This window comes from Populus nigra, chromosome 6 (assembly GCF_951802175.1).
Source record: "Populus nigra chromosome 6, ddPopNigr1.1, whole genome shotgun sequence".
Lineage (NCBI taxonomy): Eukaryota > Viridiplantae > Streptophyta > Magnoliopsida > Malpighiales > Salicaceae > Populus > Populus nigra.
The window spans coordinates 1205417-1227653 of record NC_084857.1 but is presented as its reverse complement, the minus strand read 5'-3'; the positions used below and the strand labels follow the sequence as shown (position 1 = coordinate 1227653).

General features: G+C 36.4%; 3 protein-coding genes across 5 annotated transcripts; 1 reads left to right on the top strand and 2 right to left on the bottom strand.

Annotated features, from left to right (window-relative positions):
- Positions 1-329: 329 nt before the first annotated feature.
- LOC133697220 (uncharacterized) lies at positions 330-3143 on the top strand. The gene is made up of 7 exons (XM_062119656.1): positions 330-1100; positions 1324-1456; positions 1546-1599; positions 1685-1776; positions 1970-2205; positions 2301-2471; positions 2577-3143. Exons 1-7 carry the CDS (start codon positions 454-456, stop codon positions 2672-2674), a joined length of 1431 nt encoding a protein of 476 aa, XP_061975640.1. The 5' UTR covers positions 330-453; the 3' UTR covers positions 2675-3143.
- A 73-nt stretch (positions 3144-3216) lies between these two features.
- LOC133697218 (phosphatidylinositol-3-phosphatase myotubularin-1) lies at positions 3217-14939 on the bottom strand. Of its 3 annotated transcripts, none has more exons than XM_062119652.1 (20): positions 14738-14939; positions 14565-14645; positions 14112-14186; positions 13830-13901; positions 12445-12514; positions 11853-11902; positions 11301-11590; positions 11071-11144; positions 10929-10992; positions 10207-10272; positions 9074-9173; positions 8853-8966; positions 7827-7996; positions 7069-7153; positions 6630-6851; positions 5974-6033; positions 5767-5831; positions 4459-4738; positions 3741-4256; positions 3217-3658 (listed from the first exon to the last, which is right to left on the bottom strand). In XM_062119652.1, exons 1-20 carry the CDS (start codon positions 14843-14845, stop codon positions 3641-3643), a joined length of 2580 nt encoding a protein of 859 aa, XP_061975636.1. In that variant the 5' UTR covers positions 14846-14939; the 3' UTR covers positions 3217-3640. The 3 variants fall into 3 exon arrangements, with proteins under 3 accessions (XP_061975636.1, XP_061975637.1, XP_061975638.1); XM_062119653.1 differs by having other exon boundaries at positions 14565-14639; XM_062119654.1 differs by lacking the exons at positions 13830-13901; positions 14112-14186; positions 14565-14645; positions 14738-14939 and adding an exon at positions 12867-12906.
- A 1982-nt stretch (positions 14940-16921) lies between these two features.
- On the bottom strand, positions 16922-20247 carry LOC133697247 (protein PSK SIMULATOR 1). Its single transcript, XM_062119699.1, has 2 exons — positions 20060-20247; positions 16922-19205 (listed from the first exon to the last, which is right to left on the bottom strand). The coding sequence occupies exon 2, from the start codon at positions 19185-19187 to the stop codon at positions 17385-17387; it is 1803 nt and encodes a 600-aa protein (XP_061975683.1). The 5' UTR covers positions 19188-19205; positions 20060-20247; the 3' UTR covers positions 16922-17384.
- Between the last annotated feature and the right edge of the window lie 1990 nt (positions 20248-22237).

Sequence of the window (22237 nt, the reverse complement as noted above, 5' to 3'; positions counted from 1 at the left end):
ATATAGATAAATAAAATTAAAAAATAAAAATCATATCAAACTTGGCTTAGGTTATTGGATTTCGGATTAATCAACGAATAATTGATTTTTTAATCATAAAACTAAAAATAAAAGAAACCATAATACCAAACAATCTTGATTCAAGTTAGATTTAAAACAGAGAAATAAAAACAACATTTTAACTATTTTCAGTTTTCAGCTGTAACGTTTTTTCTTTTTTCTTTTTGAAGTTTTAACACCCTAATAATCAAATTTAACCTCTTTACTAACCGAACGCGTTACTTCCCTCTCTTGTTTTAAACGGATCCGTTACACCAACTGCGACTCAAATCCCTATTATAAAACCGAACCGCCTAACCCCCTCACTCCGTCACCCATCCCTCTAACGTCGTCTCCCCTAACATCTTCTCCCCCACCCCCGAATCGAAATCTTAACCCTAACCCTATTTTCCGATGTCCGCCGACGATTTCCCCCTCCTCGACGCGCCGCCTCCTCACCCTACAACGCGCCACCCAGATGCCGCCTCCGTCACGACAACCGGCGATTACTACTACTCCGATCACGACAAATCGTCCGCCACACCCTCCTCGAAACGCAACCACCAAAACCACTACTACAACAACAACAATAAGAGATCGAAATCAAACAGCAACACAGAGTTAGAATCCAGCGATTACCGAGATTACAGGAAGGATAGAGAGGAATGGAGCGATACGGCGATATCGTGTTTGCTGGAGGCGTACACGGAGAAATTTAATCAGTTGAATAGAGGGAATTTGAGAGGGAGAGATTGGGAGGAAGTAGCGGAAGCCGTGAGTGAGAGAGGAGGGAGTAATAATAAGAAGAGTGTGGAGCAGTGTAAGAATAAGATTGATAATTTGAAGAAGAGGTATAAAGTGGAGTTACAGAGGATTAGTGGGAGTGGGAGTAGTTGGCATTGGTTTAAACATATCGAGGTGATCATGGGGAATGCGTGCAATGGGAAGAGTAGTGGTGGTGGTGGTGGTGGTGCTGCTGCTGCTGCTGCTGGGGGAGATAGTGAGGGTGGTGGTGGAGGGAGTTGTGGGAATGCTAATGTGGTGGTTAAGCAAGTGAAAAGGTAGTGTTTTTGGATGAGTGAGGGTTTGGATTTTTATTGGTGTTTTTGGTTGGTTTTTTGTTTTGATTTTCTGCGATTATACTAAATTGATGCAAATTTGAAATTGATTGTTGGATTTTGGTTAAACAGAAGAATTGTCAGGTGGTTGTGGAATGGTTTAAGATGGCTAATTTGATGATTTTGCTATGTGTGACTGATTGCATATCCCAACGTCTATGTGCAGGTATACATCTGGCAGTGCTGCCTTTGCTAATAGTCTCAAAACTAAACCGGTGACGAATTTAAAATGGCGGAGAGTAGTGTTTAAAATCAGCGGTTCTGCATTGGCTGGGAATTGCCAGAATATTGACCCCAAGGTGCAAGATTCAGTATTTGGATGATTCTTTTATCTATGGAATGATGATACATAAAAAATGCAAGCTAAGCTGCTTTCTTCTGTTTCTAGGTAGCTATGCAGATTGCTCAGGAAGTAGCAACAGCTAGCCGTGTTGGACTGGAGGTATTTGCCCAAATCCTTTTTCTTGCTGGTGTCCTGCAATGCAGACTCAAATTACAAGATGCTTACTCTTGTGTGCTTTTTATAGATAGCGATTGTTCTTGGAGGTCGTAATTTCTTTTGTGGAGAATCGTGGATTTCTGCTACTGGCTTAGAGAGGCCTACTGCATACCAGATTGGGTGATGCACCGTCCTCTTAGAATTTGCATTGAAGTATCTATTTCAGTCATCGAATCCTGAATGTTGTCCTGTTAACTATGTTTGCCTTTCCCAGTAGCATGTATAATAGCTTAAAATCTCTTTGTACTGTCTTAATCCTAAACTTGCCTGTTGCTAGTTTGTGATGTGCTAACTTGTGATGTAATGATGTCAGCATGATGGCAACAGTTATGAATTCAGTTTTGCTTCAATCAGCCTTGGAGAAGCACGGTGTTCAAGCTCGTGTGCAAAGTGCATTTGCAATGCCAGAGTTAGCTGAACCCTATAGCAGGCAACGGGCCATTCGACATCTCGAGAAAGGAAGAGTTGTCATATTTGGTGGCGTTGGTGCTGGTGCTGGGAATCCTCTATTTACTACTGACACAGCAGCTGCTTTGAGAGCTTCTGAGAGTATTGCCCTCTGCCTGCTTTTACTATATTTTCTGCCCTTGCCTTTGTTCGGGATGAAATCTTGATGCCTGTTTTGTTTTTTTTTCTTTGATTAGTCAATGCAGATGCACTCCTTAAAGGTACCATTGTTAATGGCGTCTATGATAGCCATGCTGGTAGCAGCAATATAATACTGGATCACATATCATTCAGAGACGTGGTTTCGAGGGGGGCTACCTCAATGGACATGATGGCAATTACGTACTGTGAAGAGAATGGGATTCCTGGTTTGTAATGATTTTCTTATACTGATTTGCGCTTCCTGTATCAACAACTCCTCCCTCATCCTCCCAAACCCACTTACGTTGCTAATTCTTATGTGTCGTGTGTAGTGGTGGTCTTTAATTTGCTCGAGCCTGGGAACATCTCAAGAGCATTATGTGGAGACCAAGTTGGCACTTTAATTGATCAAGCAGGAAGGATTAGTTAAACGCCTATGGATTCTTTTTTACGCCGACGCTTCGAAGACTAGTGCTAGTTATATATGGCAGCGAACCAATGCATTATTACTATTTGGACCGTAATCTAATTATCGGCACCAGCCCGTGAGCATTGGAGACTGGCATTGGCAGCTCCATTTGGCATTCGAATTTAGAGCTGCTGTCTGCAATACATGAGGTGGGCAGGAGTTGCTTTACTCTTACGGTCATACCCGTGAATGATCAAGCTGGCAGGTGGTGATTGGTGAATAAATTCTGAGAAATGTGGGATTTCCCAATGCTGCTTCATTGTGACAGGAATAATTTTCGCCCCAGTGTTGTATCCTGTGTAAAATGTTCTCTGTTATCCTAAAGTTGCATATACAGCAGGAGGGGTAGCATCGATGTAACCCATGATGTACATAAAGATTCTTCATTTTATAGTGAATATAAAAAAAGGGAAGAGATGTTTCAGCGAAATAGCCATGGAAGCGTGATAATCCATTTCGGTTCTCTTTCTATGCCCAAAGGAAAGGAAGAAAAGGAACATGGATAAAACATAAAATTGTGGGATCTTTTTTACGAACAATGAAAAAATCCCATGTTATGAATATTGCTCTATACATTTATGGTGATAGAAAAAAAGAATGGGTATGTTTAAATTGTTTGAAATCTGTACAGCAAACTGTTATTGAGGGAGAAAAAAAGCTACCGTGATGATTGAAGGATGAAAAGCTGACCCCTTTGATATACATCTGCCCTTCACTGCATCACCACCTCAAGCTTTGCTTGTCTTTTCTCTTGTGAGGGAACAAGCTTGCTTGTTTTGTTCCCAAAGAACGACTACGCTAAATGATAGTGTGGTACTAACTCTATGTTCTCTGTATGAACAGTCCCGATTTCAAAATCTGAGGGTTCTGCACTGACCCTACGCTTGAGTTGCTTGAGAGCTATAATATCAAACTTCTCTTTAAACTCTATTTCCCTTCTTCTCTCTATGAAAACAACTCAAACCAATTATTACGGAGAATTTAAGTCTATATCAATGCATGGATAATAGAGTTATGAGGTACTTACTGTGTCAAAATAAGTTTCGTATATAGAGAGACTATCAATTGCGTCGTAGTTTGCCTTCACCCCAATAAACTGACTACATAATTGAGCACAACCAGCCTCTGGCCACCGGCAGCCTCCATCTCTTGAGCGTGAAGGGCATATAGCACCACACACTCGATCGAGTGGATTGTTGGAAACAACATCATCTGCCACTGCTGAAATGGAAATCGATAGATCTGAATTGTATTGATGCTGGACAATACCATCAGATTCTCTTTTTGAGTGAGAAAACACAGATTCCTGTGTAATTCCCATAGGGTTGGTCTCGATATCAACAGTAGTGTCACCACCGCCAGCAAAATGAACTTTGCATCCCAATGACTGTATAGCTCGCTTTATGGCTGCACTTTCCTTGCTCGCCCTCTTAGCCAATGCCATAGCAGAGCTACTGAGTCGCTTCTCATTCTGTAGTTCTGCAGATAATGATTCCATGGCATTTGTGGTTTCTTTAGCTTTCTTCTCTGCTCCTTCTTTTGCCTGGTCAGGTAAGTGACAGAGTCAATGAAAAAGCAGACTAAGGTGCAAACCAAATAGAAAAATGAAAGAAGAAGAAATTGAAAGAATATATTATACCCTGATCAGTCAGACGAGGGCAAACCAAAAGGACTACATTACTCCAAAGGATCGTGTTTTTATGAGAACATTGTATTGGTTCAGTAGCAAGAAAGTAGTTCATTACCTTCTGTAGTTCAGAGAATTTTAAAGACATATTCCGGCATTGAGCTTCAAGCTCCCCAGCTTGGGCTTCTGAAGGACAAGCCCATCGAAGATGGAACTGGGGCCATAGAGTCGGGGCTAAAGCTGCTGCTGGAGGTAACAATGGGCCATTATGTTTCAGAGGACTATAGAAAAGGTTATAGTGCACATGAGACCTTCCCTCTGAAGAACGCAAATCAGCCAAATAAGCCCACAAGCATCCACAAGATTCAGAGACACCAACTAGCTGCCTTTCCTTCTCACTGAAAAATTTAGACTAACACTAAGAAAGAGATATTTTAATGTTTCTACAATAATTGGAGTTGACAGGACAGGTCCCATTATGTGCTAGAGTGATTAGAGTAAACAGGACACGGTGAGGGTTCTCTGCACGCAATATCCTAATGTTCAGCATTTATGCATAAAGTTGCCCCTTGGTCTGCCTTCAACAGGAACCAAGTTTTAGTCCAACCTAAGAGGTAGTCAATAAGTACAATGAACGGGCTGACAAGAAAACATGCACGATCAAAAAGATGATAAATTTGGGGGTCATCACTTTTTACACTGAGGAACTGCCACTTTTATGAGAAGGAGAAGAATTGACTGCTTGAACTTCACTTAGGAAAGAAGAAACTGCATGCTCTAATGAACTGTTCTAAAACCAAATGCCACAAATACGACAAATTCCTACACAGATGCACTACCATGCTTCAGACAAAGCTACATGATTGTCTCTTTATTTCTAGGAAGATGAAGGGATTTCTACCAGAAATCATCCAACGGATGACCCTGCATTGCCACAAATATGCAACAAACAGATGTCATATATGCATCTGAGAAGATGCAACAATGTCATTAATCATTTTGGTAGAATAAATCAGTATGGTGCCTCTATGGGAATTATATTTGCCGTAACCCCTTTCAGGACATTGATACCACTTTCATTTTTTAAATTTATCAAACTTCTCTATATCCAAAGAAGATGATCAAACTACAGATGATCTGTTAAACTTTAAGATTAAAGGAAATGAAGCAGCTCTTCTTTATTCTAGTTTCTGGTTCATGCAAAGATTTGCTGAATCCATGTTTGTCTTGAGATATTCTGAATTTTCAGCTTCCAATCCAGTATTGAGTTTGAAATTAAAATTTCTTGATTCTAAATTACTTATATCACCTTCTAATCCATGTAGTACGGACAGATCAAGTAAAGGCATGCCAGAAGCCACAGGCCTTAATCTATTTAAGATATCCCTATGCAGAAGTTAAAAAGTAATAAGAGAAAAGGAATCACCTATTGCAGAAGAAGTTACCAAAACGACATGAAAGCACACAGTCCAATACGTCCACCAGGAAAGCCTAAGCCATCAAACAATACACTAGTCAGAAAAAAGTGAGATGAGGAAACAAAACCAGTTTCTTCAACTTATTTGATCATCTCAACAGCTAACTTCTAATGCATGCAAGGATGAGTATCATAAAAGAAGAAAATCACACATACCGAGGAGAACTCAAAAGCAAAGGGATACATCCGCAATAATTGTGAAACACAATCAATCCACTGCAGAACACATTAACTATTTTTAGAACTTAGCAAAGACCATCTTACACAACAGATTCTCAAGTTCACTTGGATTGAAATATACTATTGGACATTCAAACAAATAGGGTGTTGTCACTATTATCACTATTATTTAGGCTTTTTTAAGTGGACTTCCTTAACAATACCCCTACCATCCTCACCTTCAAACCAATCCTTCTAGTAGATTCTACAATTGCTTGAAGATCCTATGCATTATACTCTTGCCTTCACATCTCTAGCTTACAACCCCAGTATAAGGTAAAAAAAAAATTGAACACATTTGGCACATAAATGCAGCGTTAAACCTAAGTATCCAAAATTTCTCTCTTCTTTATCACAAACACAGAGAGGAAGGGAAAAGGAGGGAATCCTGAGCAATTATTTATCTTTTTCACAAGATCAATACTATCTATTCATGTATTTAGATCTTCAAAACAATCTCAATGTGTCAGGCTCAATGCAAATCATATGGTAATCCCTAATCCCCTATGATTTTGCGTTGCCAAAATAATCATGATAACCAGTTGGTATTCCTAAAATTCAGTGTATTAGGGCATGCATAAAATAACAGTAACCTGCAAAAATATAGGAGAATATTGGTTCTGTGCATGAGAAGAACTAGGAGCTTGAGGTGCGAGTGATCCTGATGACTGTCGCATGGGTGATGATGGAAAACTCCCAACTGAAGATTGCCTAGATAAATCAAGAGGCTTATCACTGCATCCAGATACAGCTGGCATTCCCATTCGCTCTTCAAATGGATGACCAAATGCTAGCCAGTCTTTTTCAATGAGCGCCTGCATTGAATTAAGATATTCCAGAAAGTAAAATTTCACATCCAGGGAAAAAGAAAGCTATTTTATCTGGAGGGGCATAAAAATCCTTTTCATATTATAGTAACAGTAACATAAGAGTAACATGAGAGAAATATGTGTACATTCGGAAGTGCAACGGCTTAAGCATATACAAAGCAATACACAACCAACAAAGGAGTCTTACAGTGGAAGAAAATACCTGAAACCCAGTGAATGTCCGATAGTAAGGGTCAAGCAACAAATTAGCAAGTGAAATCAGCTGACTAGTTCTATCCCATCCATCGCTAAACAAAAGAATGAAAGACAAGAACTCAGCTCATACAGAAGCTCTAAAAGCAAGCACAAAATTGAAAACAGAAACGAAAGGTAGCTTTTTTCTGATAGCAAATTTTGCTAATTAATGAAAATATGTATAATGACAAATTATTCAACTGAAATGCTTGCTAGAAGATTCAGCTATGCAATTTTTTCTGCTCTGTTGAAAAGCAGAACAAATGTGGGCCAGGAGTCTGGTCGTAGGCAGATGACTCGCCAAGTTCACAAATAAAACCATGATCTGCTGGGCAATGAGACCCAGGTTTTTCTGCTAATCAGTATGTGAAGCTCAATCCATGTGATTACACAAAGAAGAAAGGTAGATGCAAGATCTATTGGTAGAGCGCCTGATTCAGATTTGAAGTTGATGTATGGAATTAACAAGTAAGAAAGCTTGATTTAGATTGGAGTCCATGTATGGAATTAATAAGCGCTTTTCTTTTAGATTATGCATAATGAATAGAAACTAAAATAGATTGACAGCATATGAAATAGAATTTACAAACCAAAAGGACAAAAAGAGGATATGTAGCATGCAGAACATTAAAAATCTTCAGATTTCATCACTGTGGCAACAGAAAAGAAAAGATTCTGCCAGTTATTACAAAGATTAATATAACGGATAAAGTCAAGATATCTGACCTGCAATGTACAAGTACTGATGCTGATTCCAAAGCAACACGAGCAGCAATCCAAGCTGAACCAGCCAAGACACTTTGGACATGTATTAACCAACCACTGTCACCGAGGGTTGCCACAGAAGCAGACATACTGCTGAGATTGCCTCCACCCCAGGTCCAGCCACCATGTCTCTGTAAATGAAAAATGGAATGAACAAATAGAGATATTAACACCTACTACAAACACTGCATTTCTGCTGAAGTTCAGTAAGAAAGCATAGGAAACATAACAAATGCAAAGCTTGTGAACCAATATTGTGAAAATATCTTTACTTAGCCTTCAAAGTGTTTTAGAGCTATTAGCTAATCAGCCAGAGATCAATGCCGTGAATTAATTGAAAAAATCCCAACTAAAGATGAGGAGCATATTTAAGTACGTTTTTTACTATAGATAAAATCATTGATGCACCAATGTCAAGATAAAGGTTTACATTGGCTCATGCGCATCATTAGACAAGCACACAAGGCATGAGGATGTCAGCGCATTGAATAAGAGTTGTATTGTGAACAGGATGGTGTCTCCAATATATGTTGCCATACAGATAGCTGAATGCAATCGATGTTTTTCCAATTGAGGATACTTTCACAATAGCACAGGAAATGAACATGAAAACTCTAGTCACAGGAAATGAACATGAAAACGCTAGTCTTTAACCCAGAGCCTCAAACAACAGCCCATTCACGAGGGTTATTCCAATCATTTGGTAATGGTAGAATAGGGAACTGTACTGCACAGTCATGCATTACATCTGATTATTTGTTTATATATCTGATGTTATTCAAGGACTGGTTACTCAATTATGTTTACATGTAACTCGAAAAATGGATAGATGCATGTTTCACTTGCACAAAATAATACATCATCATTTTCTTAAATTGTATTTAAGAGAGAGAGAAAAAAGAACTGCTTATTACCACTGATGTTAATTTACTAGTTTTCCACAGGTGAAGGTGCCTGATTTTAAATTCTTAATGTTTATAAACTAACCAAGAGTGATAATGTTCCGTCTGATGAAGTGGAGCCATGAGTATCCAAGTAGTCCCTAAGCCGAGAAAGACTCTCACGCATAGCATGTATGTTGTCTATCCCAAAGAAAACTACCTGATACCAGATTAAAAATAAAATTAAAAAAAAAAGAATATGACATCAATTAAAATGAGGTATCAAAGCTGATGACTACTAGAGATACATATCTAAACAGCTCAAACCTCGGATTGAAAATAGTGAGATGGTGATTCTGAGCCACCTCCCATAGCCACATTTGCTAAAGCATTTTTTCTAGGTCTTGCGTCAGCAATATATAACTTCCTGAAAAGAAAACACAAGATTTGGCATTTTCTATAGGCCTTGCTTCAGCAATATATAACTTACTGAAATGAGGGGAAAGCAAAAGCAGGGAGAGGACAAGTAGGGAAAAAAATTATATATATATTTTACAAACATTCATTTACAAAAGCCACAACGCGATAAAGAATAAGCCACTAAAAGAAACGCAAACATCAAATCTAAAATGGGCTTATTTCTTAGCATAACTTGTATGTCACAATGTCAAGCAATGAACATAGGTGTATCATTGTGGATTAACAAAATTACAGTTCTCATTTTTATCAAAAGAGAAATTAGAGTTACAGGACAATAAAGACCCCAGAGAAAAGTGCTCATTCATCCAGACATGCAGTGTGGAAATTTTGCACCATTGACAACAAATAATGAATAAAAATAACAAAAAGTATGGCCACTACATTTCAACAAAAGACCTGTAACCAAGTTTCAATGATTCAATTCCAGTACATTGAATTGATTAGGATTTCCCATCTCAAGAAGGAAATGTATGTCCCATCATACCCGACAGCAAGTAATGAGTGGTCAAAGTTTAAACACTAGGCTGGGTAGTCACCTGCTTTAACCATCTAAGCTATGGGGCCCACCTCTCTCCACCAAATCTATTATAGTGGGTACCTTAAAAGAAAACATTTCTTTTCTCCAGGCATTTTCAGATAAGACACGAACTGGAACCTTGCAACTGTCTGGACAGTGCATTTCAAGATGTACAGAAGCAATTTCATGATTCAGGCTGTGGAAAAGACGACATTTTCTTTTTTCATGTTGAAAAGGTAATGAAATAGGATTTAGTTAATAGCTGAGAATGAGATTCATTGCTTCAAAACTAGGTAGACTGATACATAATTACATTTCAAACTAAGGTATCATACAAGGTATAAAGAATAATACGAGTAAGTCAAGTTAATGCATAAATAAGGAAACAGCACACACAATGAAATATCCAAAACAATGAGACAACTCGACCAAAACAAAAGGGAAATGATTTGAATAACCCTACCTCCGCCCCTTTTTATCACCACCAAGTTGAGAGCAAAGTGCTGCGACAAGCTTTTCATCTGTGTTGCTGCAGACAAATACATTGATGTGAATCTGACATTATATCGAGCAACAGATGGCAAACGAAAAATTTAGTTCACATTCCAAAACCTCTACAGATAAGATATCAATGGATCCCAGCAACAGAAAAAAATAACAGGTGTTACATAAAAGAATCAAAATGGACTGGAACGTTTTTGGAATTATTGGGCCCATGATTCAATAATCATGCCTGTAAAGGATTCTATGACAGTAATTGCAGCCATCATGGCAGCTGCACTTCAAAAAAAAATTTGTTTTAGCTTGGCAAAATATTGTCAAGCATCAAGTTTAGGAAGTTTAATGCTAAAATTTTGACCATCTAAAAGGATAATAAGACATATCTTTCATGAAGCTTAATACATCTCTATTCATGTTAAATATTAGAAATTCCATCTGTACTGAAATTATTTGGAATTTCACTGAATAAAAACACATTGCTAAAATTGTCATCAATTGAGCATGTGATGGCCGTCACTGTTTCTTAATACCAGTGAAGGCATGCATGCAACACAGCAACCACAATCACAAATGTCACTTCAATTTTAGACCATAATCCTGGCATGTGTCTACAATGAGCATAATTTTTGTGGAGCAACGTGTTTGAGTTCATTGAAGGGAAATCAAGCAGGCAGATCAACCTACCTCCTCATATTCATCATTAGACCAACTAAGGGTTGAGATGAACGTGCAAGGACTGCTCCAGTTCCTATAATGCCACATATGTAGAGGCATCAGAATGGAAATCAAGATAGACAAAATAACTAAAATTTCACCTTTTTCATACCAGGATGACACCAAGAAACTACAGGCAAGCGACCCTTGGAACGAAAGCTGGATGCATGGACCACTTCTTCATCACTAGCAACCAGACAGTTATTAGTTTTAGAGTTCAGGCTAGAGTAAGCCCAAGCAAAAATTATTTTCGAGTCAAACTAGAAGGACTTCAACATGTTCTCATCCCCCCAGCCCTCCCTTTTCCATTTTAAAGTGCAGTAAGAATCTAAATGTTTTTACCTGATGGATTTTGGAACAATTAAGGCACAAGGGTAACTCGGGGACATTATGTAGTCGGAATTTACATTACTGATTCTCCACAACTCATTAGACAGTGTATATGACCCTTTGTCGATCATATCTATTGATGCACTACAAAAGCCTTTTCCAAGAAGACGGAAGTACTCATTCAACAAGCGCACTTTTGGGTTAGCATTAGTAAATTTGGACGGTCCACAGTTAAAAGCATAAAGATCCCAGGGTCTTGATGGTTTTGTGCACCTTAATAACCCATCATATATAGCCCGTCTCTGCATAATAAAAAAATAATAAAAAATTAAAAAAAAAAACTTATAACAAATATCTACTCATGGCAGGTGTGATGACCCAGTTCACCATTTTGAAATCATTCAATCAACAAAAGTTATATCTTTCCTCGGTTAATTTATAATTTAAACCCTCAAAATCATGAACTTCATATTTTTTTACAACATATATCTTACAAGTGAAAGAAATTTCAATTTGTAAGTGATCATAGTTAGCAAATAAAGAGCTGAAGAAAGAAGAGTTAACCTGCTTTGTTTTTGGCCGGAAACCAAAAACAATAATTCTCATATCTCTCCCTGCAAAATATAAGAACCAATAATTCCATGACAATTCTAAAGAGAGTATCATCAAAATAACAGTCAGCAACAATACACAAGACAAAGAAAGCAAAAGCAACCAATAGCAGATAGCAATACTCCGTGACATTGTTCCAGTAACTATGCATAACTTCAAAAAAATCTACCTGTTCAGAAATAAAGAGATTGCAAACCCCGTGCCTTAATGCAATCCATATGCACAAAGTTAATCTATCAAACTAGACAACATCTATAAACTTCCTTTCTGGCAACTACCATCACCTTAACAGCTGAGTTACCCTTGCTTCAGAATCTGCCATCGTCTCCCGAGTATTATTATCATAAATTTAATTTATTACTTGAATTTGAATCATCAAAGCCAAAGAAGAGTAATTTTATAACTCAACACAAATGTAAAATCTGTTCCAAAGTTCTATCTTTCAAACACAAACTACAAATCGATTGTAAATCCCACAAAACGAGTAAGCTGGTGAAGAAGTTAAGAGATGGTAAAACAAACACATCAAAGGTGTTACACATACCAATGACTTGGAGAAGACGCTGCGATGGAGTCTTCTCAAATTGACGAGGGGCTGATTGACTTTTTACAACCTGCATACATTCCATAGGGCAACAAATAAAAACATGCAAAAACTCCATTTCCAATAAAAATGTATTATGGGTGGGCAAGCCAAAACAATCTCATATCCATTAACCTAACCAAATGCTAATCAAAACAAAAGAATAATAATAGAGAAGATTTTCTGGCACGGAGAAAGTTTAGCGCATGCTAAAACAGAATGGTGTGATGGATCCATGTTGCTGACTCCAAGTAGTTTGGGGTTAAGGCTTAAATTGAATTATAAAAGATAAGAGTTGAGACAAGTTGTCATTTCAGATAATTTGTGTGAAATCTGTCAGTCTATATGATTCCTGCACAAAATGAACCAAGGTAGCAGCCAACCTATTATCCTAGCATTGCTTTGCCCCCATTTTCTGTTTGCATGCCATTGCATGGTCTGCATATAAAAGATAAAGAATATCTTTCAGAGGCATCCTGTCAAGGATCAGATCACATTTGCATACAAAGTGAAGCACGTGACATGTATATATGCAAATTGATCTGACCAAGAGCACTGTTCTGGCGTTCCCATATGACTGTAGCATGACATATTGACATGTGATCGACATCAGCTGAATATATACAAACAAGAACTTGGAAATACGATTTAGAAATTAGTCAGCCTCCCATTCACCTGTTCTTGATCTCTCCTCCACAAGTCCACATGCCTAGCTATTCTCTTTCTCTCCCCCCCACCCCACCCAATCATTGTGTTACTTTACCAATCACAGCAAAATGGAAAAACTTTTATTGGAACAGATTTTCTATGCCTAAACTTAACAAAACTTGATAAAACATTATTGCCTCAGTGCAAACATTTAAATCAGGAATAATATACATTTATAAAGAGATGGATAGCTAAAGAAAATATGCCGCAAAATCAGAAACAGGAATTCTGCATTCCATTTGGGACAGGACAGTATTCAATTGCAAGGGTGAAGATGTTGAAATACATACATGAATTGATGGAGCAGTTCCACTCGGTTAATAGAGGAGAATGACAACAGAGAATTTGAATAATTTCACCAAATAACATAGTTTGTATGACACACAAACAGTAACAAAATCTGTATCAACCCAGAATTTTAGATAAAAGAAATTTTGTGTAGCAACAATTAAGATCCCACATACACCAACAAGAACGAACTATCGTCCAAGAAATTGCATGCATCAACAACAAGAATTTTCCATACATAAATGTATCTTACAGGCTACAGAAATAAACAACTTTCTCACCAACAGTTACCATAAATAAGTGGAAGGAGTAGGAAAAAAGAATCCATAAGTTCAAGAAAAATAATTTACCATTTTGCTGAACTTCTCAATTGTTGCTAGCGGAATTGTTCCGAGTGCAATGATATTTTCTGTTCCCTCACTCTTGCACAACAGAAGAACACATAAAGTGAGTATAATATTTGTGCATACAGAACATCATTTTCAGTGAAGCAATAACAATTCATTAGCTCTTCAAACATGCTTACATAAACTGGGGCATGATACCAAACTATGAATACAACACAAATTGAATACAGTACCATTCCGTCATCTTACCATAGAATAAAGAAAAGGAGAGAACACTTTACTCACCAAGAAAATAAGACGAAAATTAGTCACTATCAAGGTACCTGCCTCATCAGTGTTAATAAGAACAACACCATGTCCCTGAAATCAAGATTCAATCCATTTAACAATAAGCAGAAAACGAAAGAGCTAAACAGTTAGAACCTGAGCAGAAGATTCACGTAAATAACCCTAGCCACTTACATTGTTCTAGGTTTTTTTTTTATCCAATAGTAGTAATTTAACTATCAGGAAAAAAAAAATGCAATCAAATTAGGGTTAGCTATAACGAATCAAATTCCTCGATTCCTCTTCTATACGCGTAATTTACATTCTAATTCCTAAAAAAATAACTCTAAACAAGAATTAGAAATCAAGACTTTAAAGAAATAAAAAAAAGAAATCAAGGTTATAAAGAAATCACAAGAAAAGAAAATCAAGTTTTTAATGAAATCGCAAAGAATAAAGAAGGAAACTTACCTCGACTACAACACGCTCTGCCTCAAGCAAGCACTTGTAATTAGCGTGATGCGAATCCGAGCGTGACGCTGGATGCTGCACCTAAAAAAGATGGAACATAGTGAGTAATTTAAATCAAGAAAACAAATTTTAAGTTATCTGTATTGAAATTCGAGAGCGAGAAAATTTTGGACCTCCAGTTTGAACCAGTCGAGAGCGTCATCCCAGCTACCGGTGCTTTCCATCCTCTCGATCTCGGCGGAGGAGTCACTTAGCGACGTCGATCGCCGTGAAGCGTACATGCTGTGAGCCGTTAAGAAAGCGAGAATGCGTGTTGTAGAGAGAGTTGTTGAAAGAGACGTGGAAGTTTGGGCGTACTTACTGTTCAAAGTGAAATGTATTCTTGGAAAAAAAGAATTGAGATATATATGTAAGAAACAGATACTATACACTTTTTTTTTGGTTTATTTGAGAAATAATTAAAAAACATTTAGCGTTTTAGCTAGGTGATCAAAATGATTGAGTTTTTTTTAGTAACTTTTTGTTATTTTCTCAAGATATATTTTTTATTTTTAAAAGCACTAAAATTCACTTAAAAACTATTATTTATTCTCATATAAGTGTTTTTTATTTACTACCCAAGCTCAACTATGAAGTCGTCACCTTTTCTCTTCTTTTTTTTTGACAAATAATTAATTTTTTTTAGTGTTTTAATTATTAGGGAATTATCTGATAATTGTTAAAAATGATGAGTATTTTTTAACAAACAGACTCTCAATTAAATGACTACATAAACAAGATCCACAATTGAGTGCATGAATTATAAATATAAAATAAAGACCAAGCGTGCAAAAATTCTAAAAAATAAAAGAAGAAGAAGAAGGTGTGAAAAAGTTGCAAATATATGCTATGTAAAATGTTTTAAAAATATCTTATATTCAAATCCAAGATAATAATACATGATGCTTATTCAGATAAAATAACCATGTATCGCTTACTTTTTCGTAATTAAAATCAAGTACTGCCCATCTTTTAGTATCATGAATTTAATAAAAAGCAGCTCAAATTTTTATTGATCATTTTTAAGTTTTAAGCAATATCTTATATTTTTTTGCTTTAAATAAATATTTTTTTATGTTTTTTAATTATTTTAATGGACTGATATCAAAAATAATTTTTTAAAAATAAAAACTTATTATTTTGATACATTTATGAATGAAAAACACTTTGAAAAGTAATCACAACTACACTTTCAAATAGGTGAAAAATATATTTTTCTTTTCTTTTCTTGATGTTTACATGGATATTCCAAAATTTAAGTGTATTCAAAAGTGTGGTTAAACCTTGTTTTTAATAAAGAATTATTTTTTTATTTTAAAATATTTTTTTAATGTTTTTGGATAATTTTGATATAATATATCAAAAATAAATTTTAAAAATATATATTATTTTAATATATTTTAAAAAAACAATTTTTATTACACTTTCAAACAAACTTCCCTCCTTGCATAGCCGCAAGACAAAAATAAAAAAAAATAAAAAAAAGCATTAATCTCTTTAATACTATTTGCACAAACTTTCCTTTATTTTTCCACCACCAAATAAATAAAATTCATATTTATTATGGTATGATATATTGACTTGAAACGTGTACCCAGTTTCGAAACGTTTTAAACGTTTACATAGTCAAATCTAAGTTTCCAGCTTAATTTATATAATCTATCTTATGATTGATTGACCAAACCTCCATAAAATTCGATCATGTCAAAAGGATTTTTTTTTCTTTGTTTTTCTTCGAAATGACGTTATTCTTGTCATGCACTAACTCAACAAACCCACAATCCAGCCGCGTCAGATAACCATATAAAATCTCCCACGATTGACTAGCGGTCGGCATTTGAATCCCAAAAAAACAAAAGCCTTCTTGCAAAAAAAAATTTTGGTTCAGCTCATGGTGTCCGTTGTCTGCTAGTTTACTAAGAACTGAATGCTAAATCCACAATATTAATACCTCAGCAGAAACAACGGACAACACGCGCTACAAACATGGTGCCAGCATGGTAGAAAAAAGGAACTGTATTTGAAAGAACAGGAGGGCTTTAGATAAATGCAACCAAGCATGAAAGTTGCACATGAAAAGACTTAACAACTATGAAAAGAAACCAAAGGTTACAGCGTGCTGACTGTAAGGAGAAGCAGTGTGCTTGATACCTGTCAAAGAATCACATAATGAAAAACTTAATGCAATACACTAGCTTGCGTTCTGGTGAAAATTTAGATCAGAAATTGCTTTTGGAAAGGTGATTTAGATTTACTCATCAACCTCGAAAGGCACGATATTGTTACATCCAGTGCAGTACTCCACTCAACGAAAAACATGCTCAACCATCAATCCATTTACGATCCAAAACCTTGCGTGGTAAATTTACAATTAATAAAAGTAGGTATTGCTGACAAGTATACACAAATTACAAATCATTCAATAGCAGCCTGATTAGTAAGGCTGAACTGGCTCTAAGAGGGCGAGAATAGAGGAACCACCATTTTCAATGGCTAACAGATGAAAACCTCCATTCACAAAAGAAAGAATAGAACTAGTATATTCAAGCTCAAACTACCTATTACCTTCAACTCACTAACCATACAATTTCGGCATTTAGGATGTCCAGGCATTTGGGATGTCCAGAGAGAATGCACGACGTTAATGTCCTCAGCAGAAAGAAAACGAATGATGTTACTAAAATGCCCCAGGGACCTGCCGGGATCTTCATCCACGTCAAATCCTGTCAAACATGAGGTAACTGGATTGCACGGGTGATTGCCACAGCCTGGAAGAAAAGGTCACTTCTCCACCTCCAAGTATTCATCAAACATTATACTGCTAGCATCCTCCTGCAAGGCTTGTGCATTGAGTCCTCGCCCGAACCTCCAAATGTAATTCAGACCAACCAGAAGCTCAGTTATTGCTGCTTCTGTCTTTTCTTGATTGGCAAAGTAAAGGGTCTGTACCAGAAGCATGTTTGTCCGAGAAACGAAGGTTTGTTGCTCGTAACTTCGCTCTGATTGCCATCTTATCATATTATGAGCAAGTGGAGCCAACCATTCTAATATTGATGCCATTGCCTCAGTCCACTCTCCTGCAAGCACAGTATCATAAACTGATGAACACAAGCTCTTGGAGTATGGCTTTAGCCTTTCCCTCAGAGCAGTTCTCACGCTTGCAGGCAACATATTGTACAGGTCATCTCTCGCATCATGGCCAATCAAGTGAGGAGATGCAGCTAGCTTCTCGATTACAACAATAACATTAGCATAGTGCAATGCTAAAGCAGCACCACCAAGGGTTTCGGGGAGAGCTTGCAACAACTTACGCTGTGAACTGAAGATTGATGGACCGGTTCGACTTGCACTTCCAGGAGGAAGATGGTCAGCATTACTCTCCTTGGCTCCGTTGAGGTTTCTGGAATGAACATCAGATGAAATTAAGTAGCAATTGGCGACAGGAGAAGTGTTTGAAGCTACCATGCATCCTTTAAAAGGTCCCACTTGAGTCAACCGATTTGGCTTTGAAGGCGGTTTCCTTCCCAGAAAGGCAGGTGATTGAGGCGTTCGCCAAAACTTCTTGCCAGCTTTAGCTATTCCAGAAATTGGGCCCGACTTAGTCGTTGCCCCCCCAAGTGGACCTGAGAAAAAGTTCACGTTCCTGTTCTTTCCAGAAATAGGGCCTGACTTTGTGATTGAGCCACCAAGAGGACCTGAATAGGAATTATTTTTGTTCGATTTTGAAATTGGGCCAGAATTTGCAATGAACTTACCAAGGGGGGCAGAAGAAAATCTAGGAAGAGTACTATCCTCAGATGGATGAACAGAAGACTGCAGCAATGCAGAAACTGACTGGCTTTGGTAAATATAGTCAGAATTCAGAGCTTTTGATTGCCCAGAGTATGCTGTTCGATTAATTCCAAACACATGACTGATTCTACTATATATAGTGAACAATGATCTTACTAAGAGGCGAACTGTATAATCATAAGTTCTATTCCAGAGTGAGATCTCCCTCAGATTTTTCACTTCCTGCTGCTTCCATACAAGCTTCTTCTGATAGTCAAGTAAATTATCTGGCTGAGGATTGCTGCCCTTCATTCTCCTCACAGTCTGTTCGAGATCAGCAAGCATTTCAATCTCTTGATACAAAGTAGCATTAACTGAAATAAAACGCTCCATCTTTTTAACTTTCTTGTCCATCTTCTTACAAGTAAATCCCCACCCATATGGGTCAGCATGAATCTTGATCATTTCATCAAAAAGATGCTCAAAGCCCTTCAAACTAGGATCACTACATTTATTACCTAGTCTGGCCACAGGTTTTGCAACATGTACCATACTTTCCATCATCTCTAAACAAATCAAACGACCAATGAAATCATCATCCTCAGCTATAAGCTTTTTTATACCCTCAGAATTTGCGATCTCTTCTCTCAACCTAGTAACCTGCTTATCACTCAAAGACTGCCAAAGATGAACCAGCTTTGACATCAAGCTTGTAACTTCAAAGGCCAAAACTCCAACAACTGCCTTCTGAGGACCGGGTTCATGCTTCTGTGAAATCTTCCACAGACCACGAAACCACGTTTCAGCAACCATCTCTTTACCCCAGCAAGTCTGCGAGAAAAAAAAATCAATAAGAATAAGGGACATAAGCCAAAACTCACACCAAATCAATTGGTTTTATAGATAATATCTACCAATAAATCCTGATGGATCAATTCAATTAATAGATGGTAACAAAAACAAATTAACTTTTAGCAAACACTAACTCAAAAATTAATTGAAAACACTATTTTCTACAGACAAAAAAACAAAGGATTGAATCACTCACACACTCAATGGCTTCTCGGAATTTTTTCTTCTTTCTCTAATCATGAATCTGAAAATTCCATTTTCTCTAAAACTAATAAGCTTTAAACTTTATGCAAGCTGAAAGAAAAAAGGCAAATTAAACAACTTTTATCTTCTACAATTCTCCTTTAAATTTTATAGAATCCTCCTAACTCCTATTAATGAATCTCTCTCAAATTGGAAAATCTATAAATCATAAAAATTGAATTCAAGACCAGTAATTTAGTAATAATCAGCAAAAAGAGGGTGGAAAATTCACAAGAGCATCAAGCACTTCCCCCGGAAAAAAAAAACACGAACTAAAAATAGAAGCTTTTGCAAATTAAAAATGCAAAAATCATAAACAAATATGACAATCTTAGCACAGAGCTACACCAAAGAAAAGAAACGAACTTTACAGTGTCAACCTCAGCTTAAAAGAAAAGAAAAGGAAAAACCCATCATCCAGACCAACCAAAATCTCAAAATTCAACAAGTCCACGCAATATAAAACTTAAAGAACTTAAATTTACACTCAAACACAAACATATCTACACTTTCTCCATCTGGGCCGATCAGAAAACACAAAACAAGAAATGCAAAGCATGCAGTACAATCAATTACAAAAAATGACTTACTGGTCACATGAAAAGAAGGACGTGAAGGAGAACTGGAGAAATAATATTGTAGAAGAAGAGAAAAATGTGAGAGGAGGCAGCTAGGAGAGGGTAGTGAAATAAGGCTAGTGTAGAGACCACATGGAGCGGAAGAAAGAAAAGGAAAAGAAAATTATAGAGGGGAGAGGGGGGGAGAGAGAGAGAGAGAGAGCAGAAAACGAGTGAAATTAAAGATTAAAAGCTCCCACAACAGATAATTATTATAATTTAGTGCTTCTTATCTTGACTATCTAATCCCATGTCTTTGTGTTATTTTCCTGTCTGCCCCTTGATTCTGGGTCTTTTGCTGTTACTCTCCTGTCCTTGTGTCCGAAATAGGAGTTCTTGCATACATGATTTTTTAGTAGTTTTATGTCTTAGGCTGACAATGACCTGGTTAATTTAGATAAAGAATCGGATCAAAAAATTTTAAATTTAAGCCATTATATGGAATTAATTTTCTATGATACTTTAACAAATTCTGATTCGAACCCGCAACTATAGCACAACAATAAAATAGTTGATTCCTAATTGGTTAAAGATGTGGTTTTTCACAGCGTGTTTGTTTTTATATTTTAAAAAAAATTTGAATTTTTTTATTTTAAATTATTGTATATGTTTTTAAATCATTTTAATGTATTGATATTAAAAATAAATTTTTAAAAAATATTATTTCAATATATTTTTAAATAAAAAATATTTTAAAAAATAATTATTATAAAAATACTAGACGAACAGTTATAAAAAGTACCTACTGTGAGATTCTTTTTATTCAGTATTAATAAACCATCATCATTGGTACAATTCCTTTGCTATTATCTTGTCGACAATACGATATATATTTATGAGATTTTTCTCCTCACGGTTTTTATTTGGATTTAGCTTCGGGATAGCGATATGGAAAGCTAACTTGTTTATCATCAAGATCAAAAACACCTTTGAAAAACGTGTTGACGTGAACACAGCTAAGCAAATTGCTTTATCCAATCTTCTACTTTAGAAGAAAAAAATGCCTACCCTGTCTTTAACAGAGAAGTTGCAAGCTGCGCATAGGAAAACAAATCCAACCTTCATTAAATCAGTTTTTGTATTTTTTATTATATAATAAAATATAAAAAAATAATTTAACCAAATAAAATTCATGACCGAATAGCAGGTTTGGTAAATTGGTTAGGTTTAATATAGTATTTCTTTTTTATACATGTGTTTTTTTTTTACATGCCTAATATACAAGATGATACTAAGAAAACAAATCCAGCCTCCAAATTTTATATTTATAATCAATAAAAAGAGCTATAATTCGTAATAAAATTGGACCTACAAGAATCATGCATAGATGGATCCTATAACTGAGATTTTAACCTAGCAATCACTGCAAGCAGTTTTCCAAACCTGATTTTGCATAATTTCTTCTTTTATTTTTCATGATGAGCTTTGAATAATTTTTAGCATTCAAACACCGTGGTTAATAAACCGTGACCGTTGCCTTTTCACACAAACAGTAATAAACGGGGTGCGACTTGCAAGGTCTTGTTTGCAAAAATCACAAAAAAAGAGGGGGCTAGATTCATCACGCAATCATTAATGGCAAGCACGCGGAAAGTGTCTTTTGACAGATTTAACCTCCAGGTCCAAGTAGCCGCACACGGGCCGGCCGACTCCATCAATACGAGAGTCCAATACCAGACGCAAGATGGCAAAAATTGGTCCAACCGAGGACTACCTCGTGGCTGTCTCATTTTTTGTTTTTTGCCTTTGATCATTGGAGTTTTAGCTTTAACACGTGCAGATTTTATCGAAAGAATAAATGTTTTTTTTTCCTTTCTCCTTTATCTTATTCATTAAATGTTTGTTGGACATTTGACTATCCAACGAGGCAACCCTTTTCCGATATACGTTAATCAAATAAATTAAATTTTATCGGGGAAAGCTACCGGATATATAATAATTAGAATATGAATGTTTTGCGAATAAAATTTTAAAATATTTATTTTCAAGTCCAAATTTATTAAATTAAGAAATAAAATAAAATAAAATTTAATGACAATATAATGCTCTCCTTAACCAAGTAGTTTTATTATATGTATTGTGTCGCTCGCGTGAAAAAAACAATTCCATTTATTTCTCATAAGGTGTGCGGTTTGCGTCGCTGACACGTGG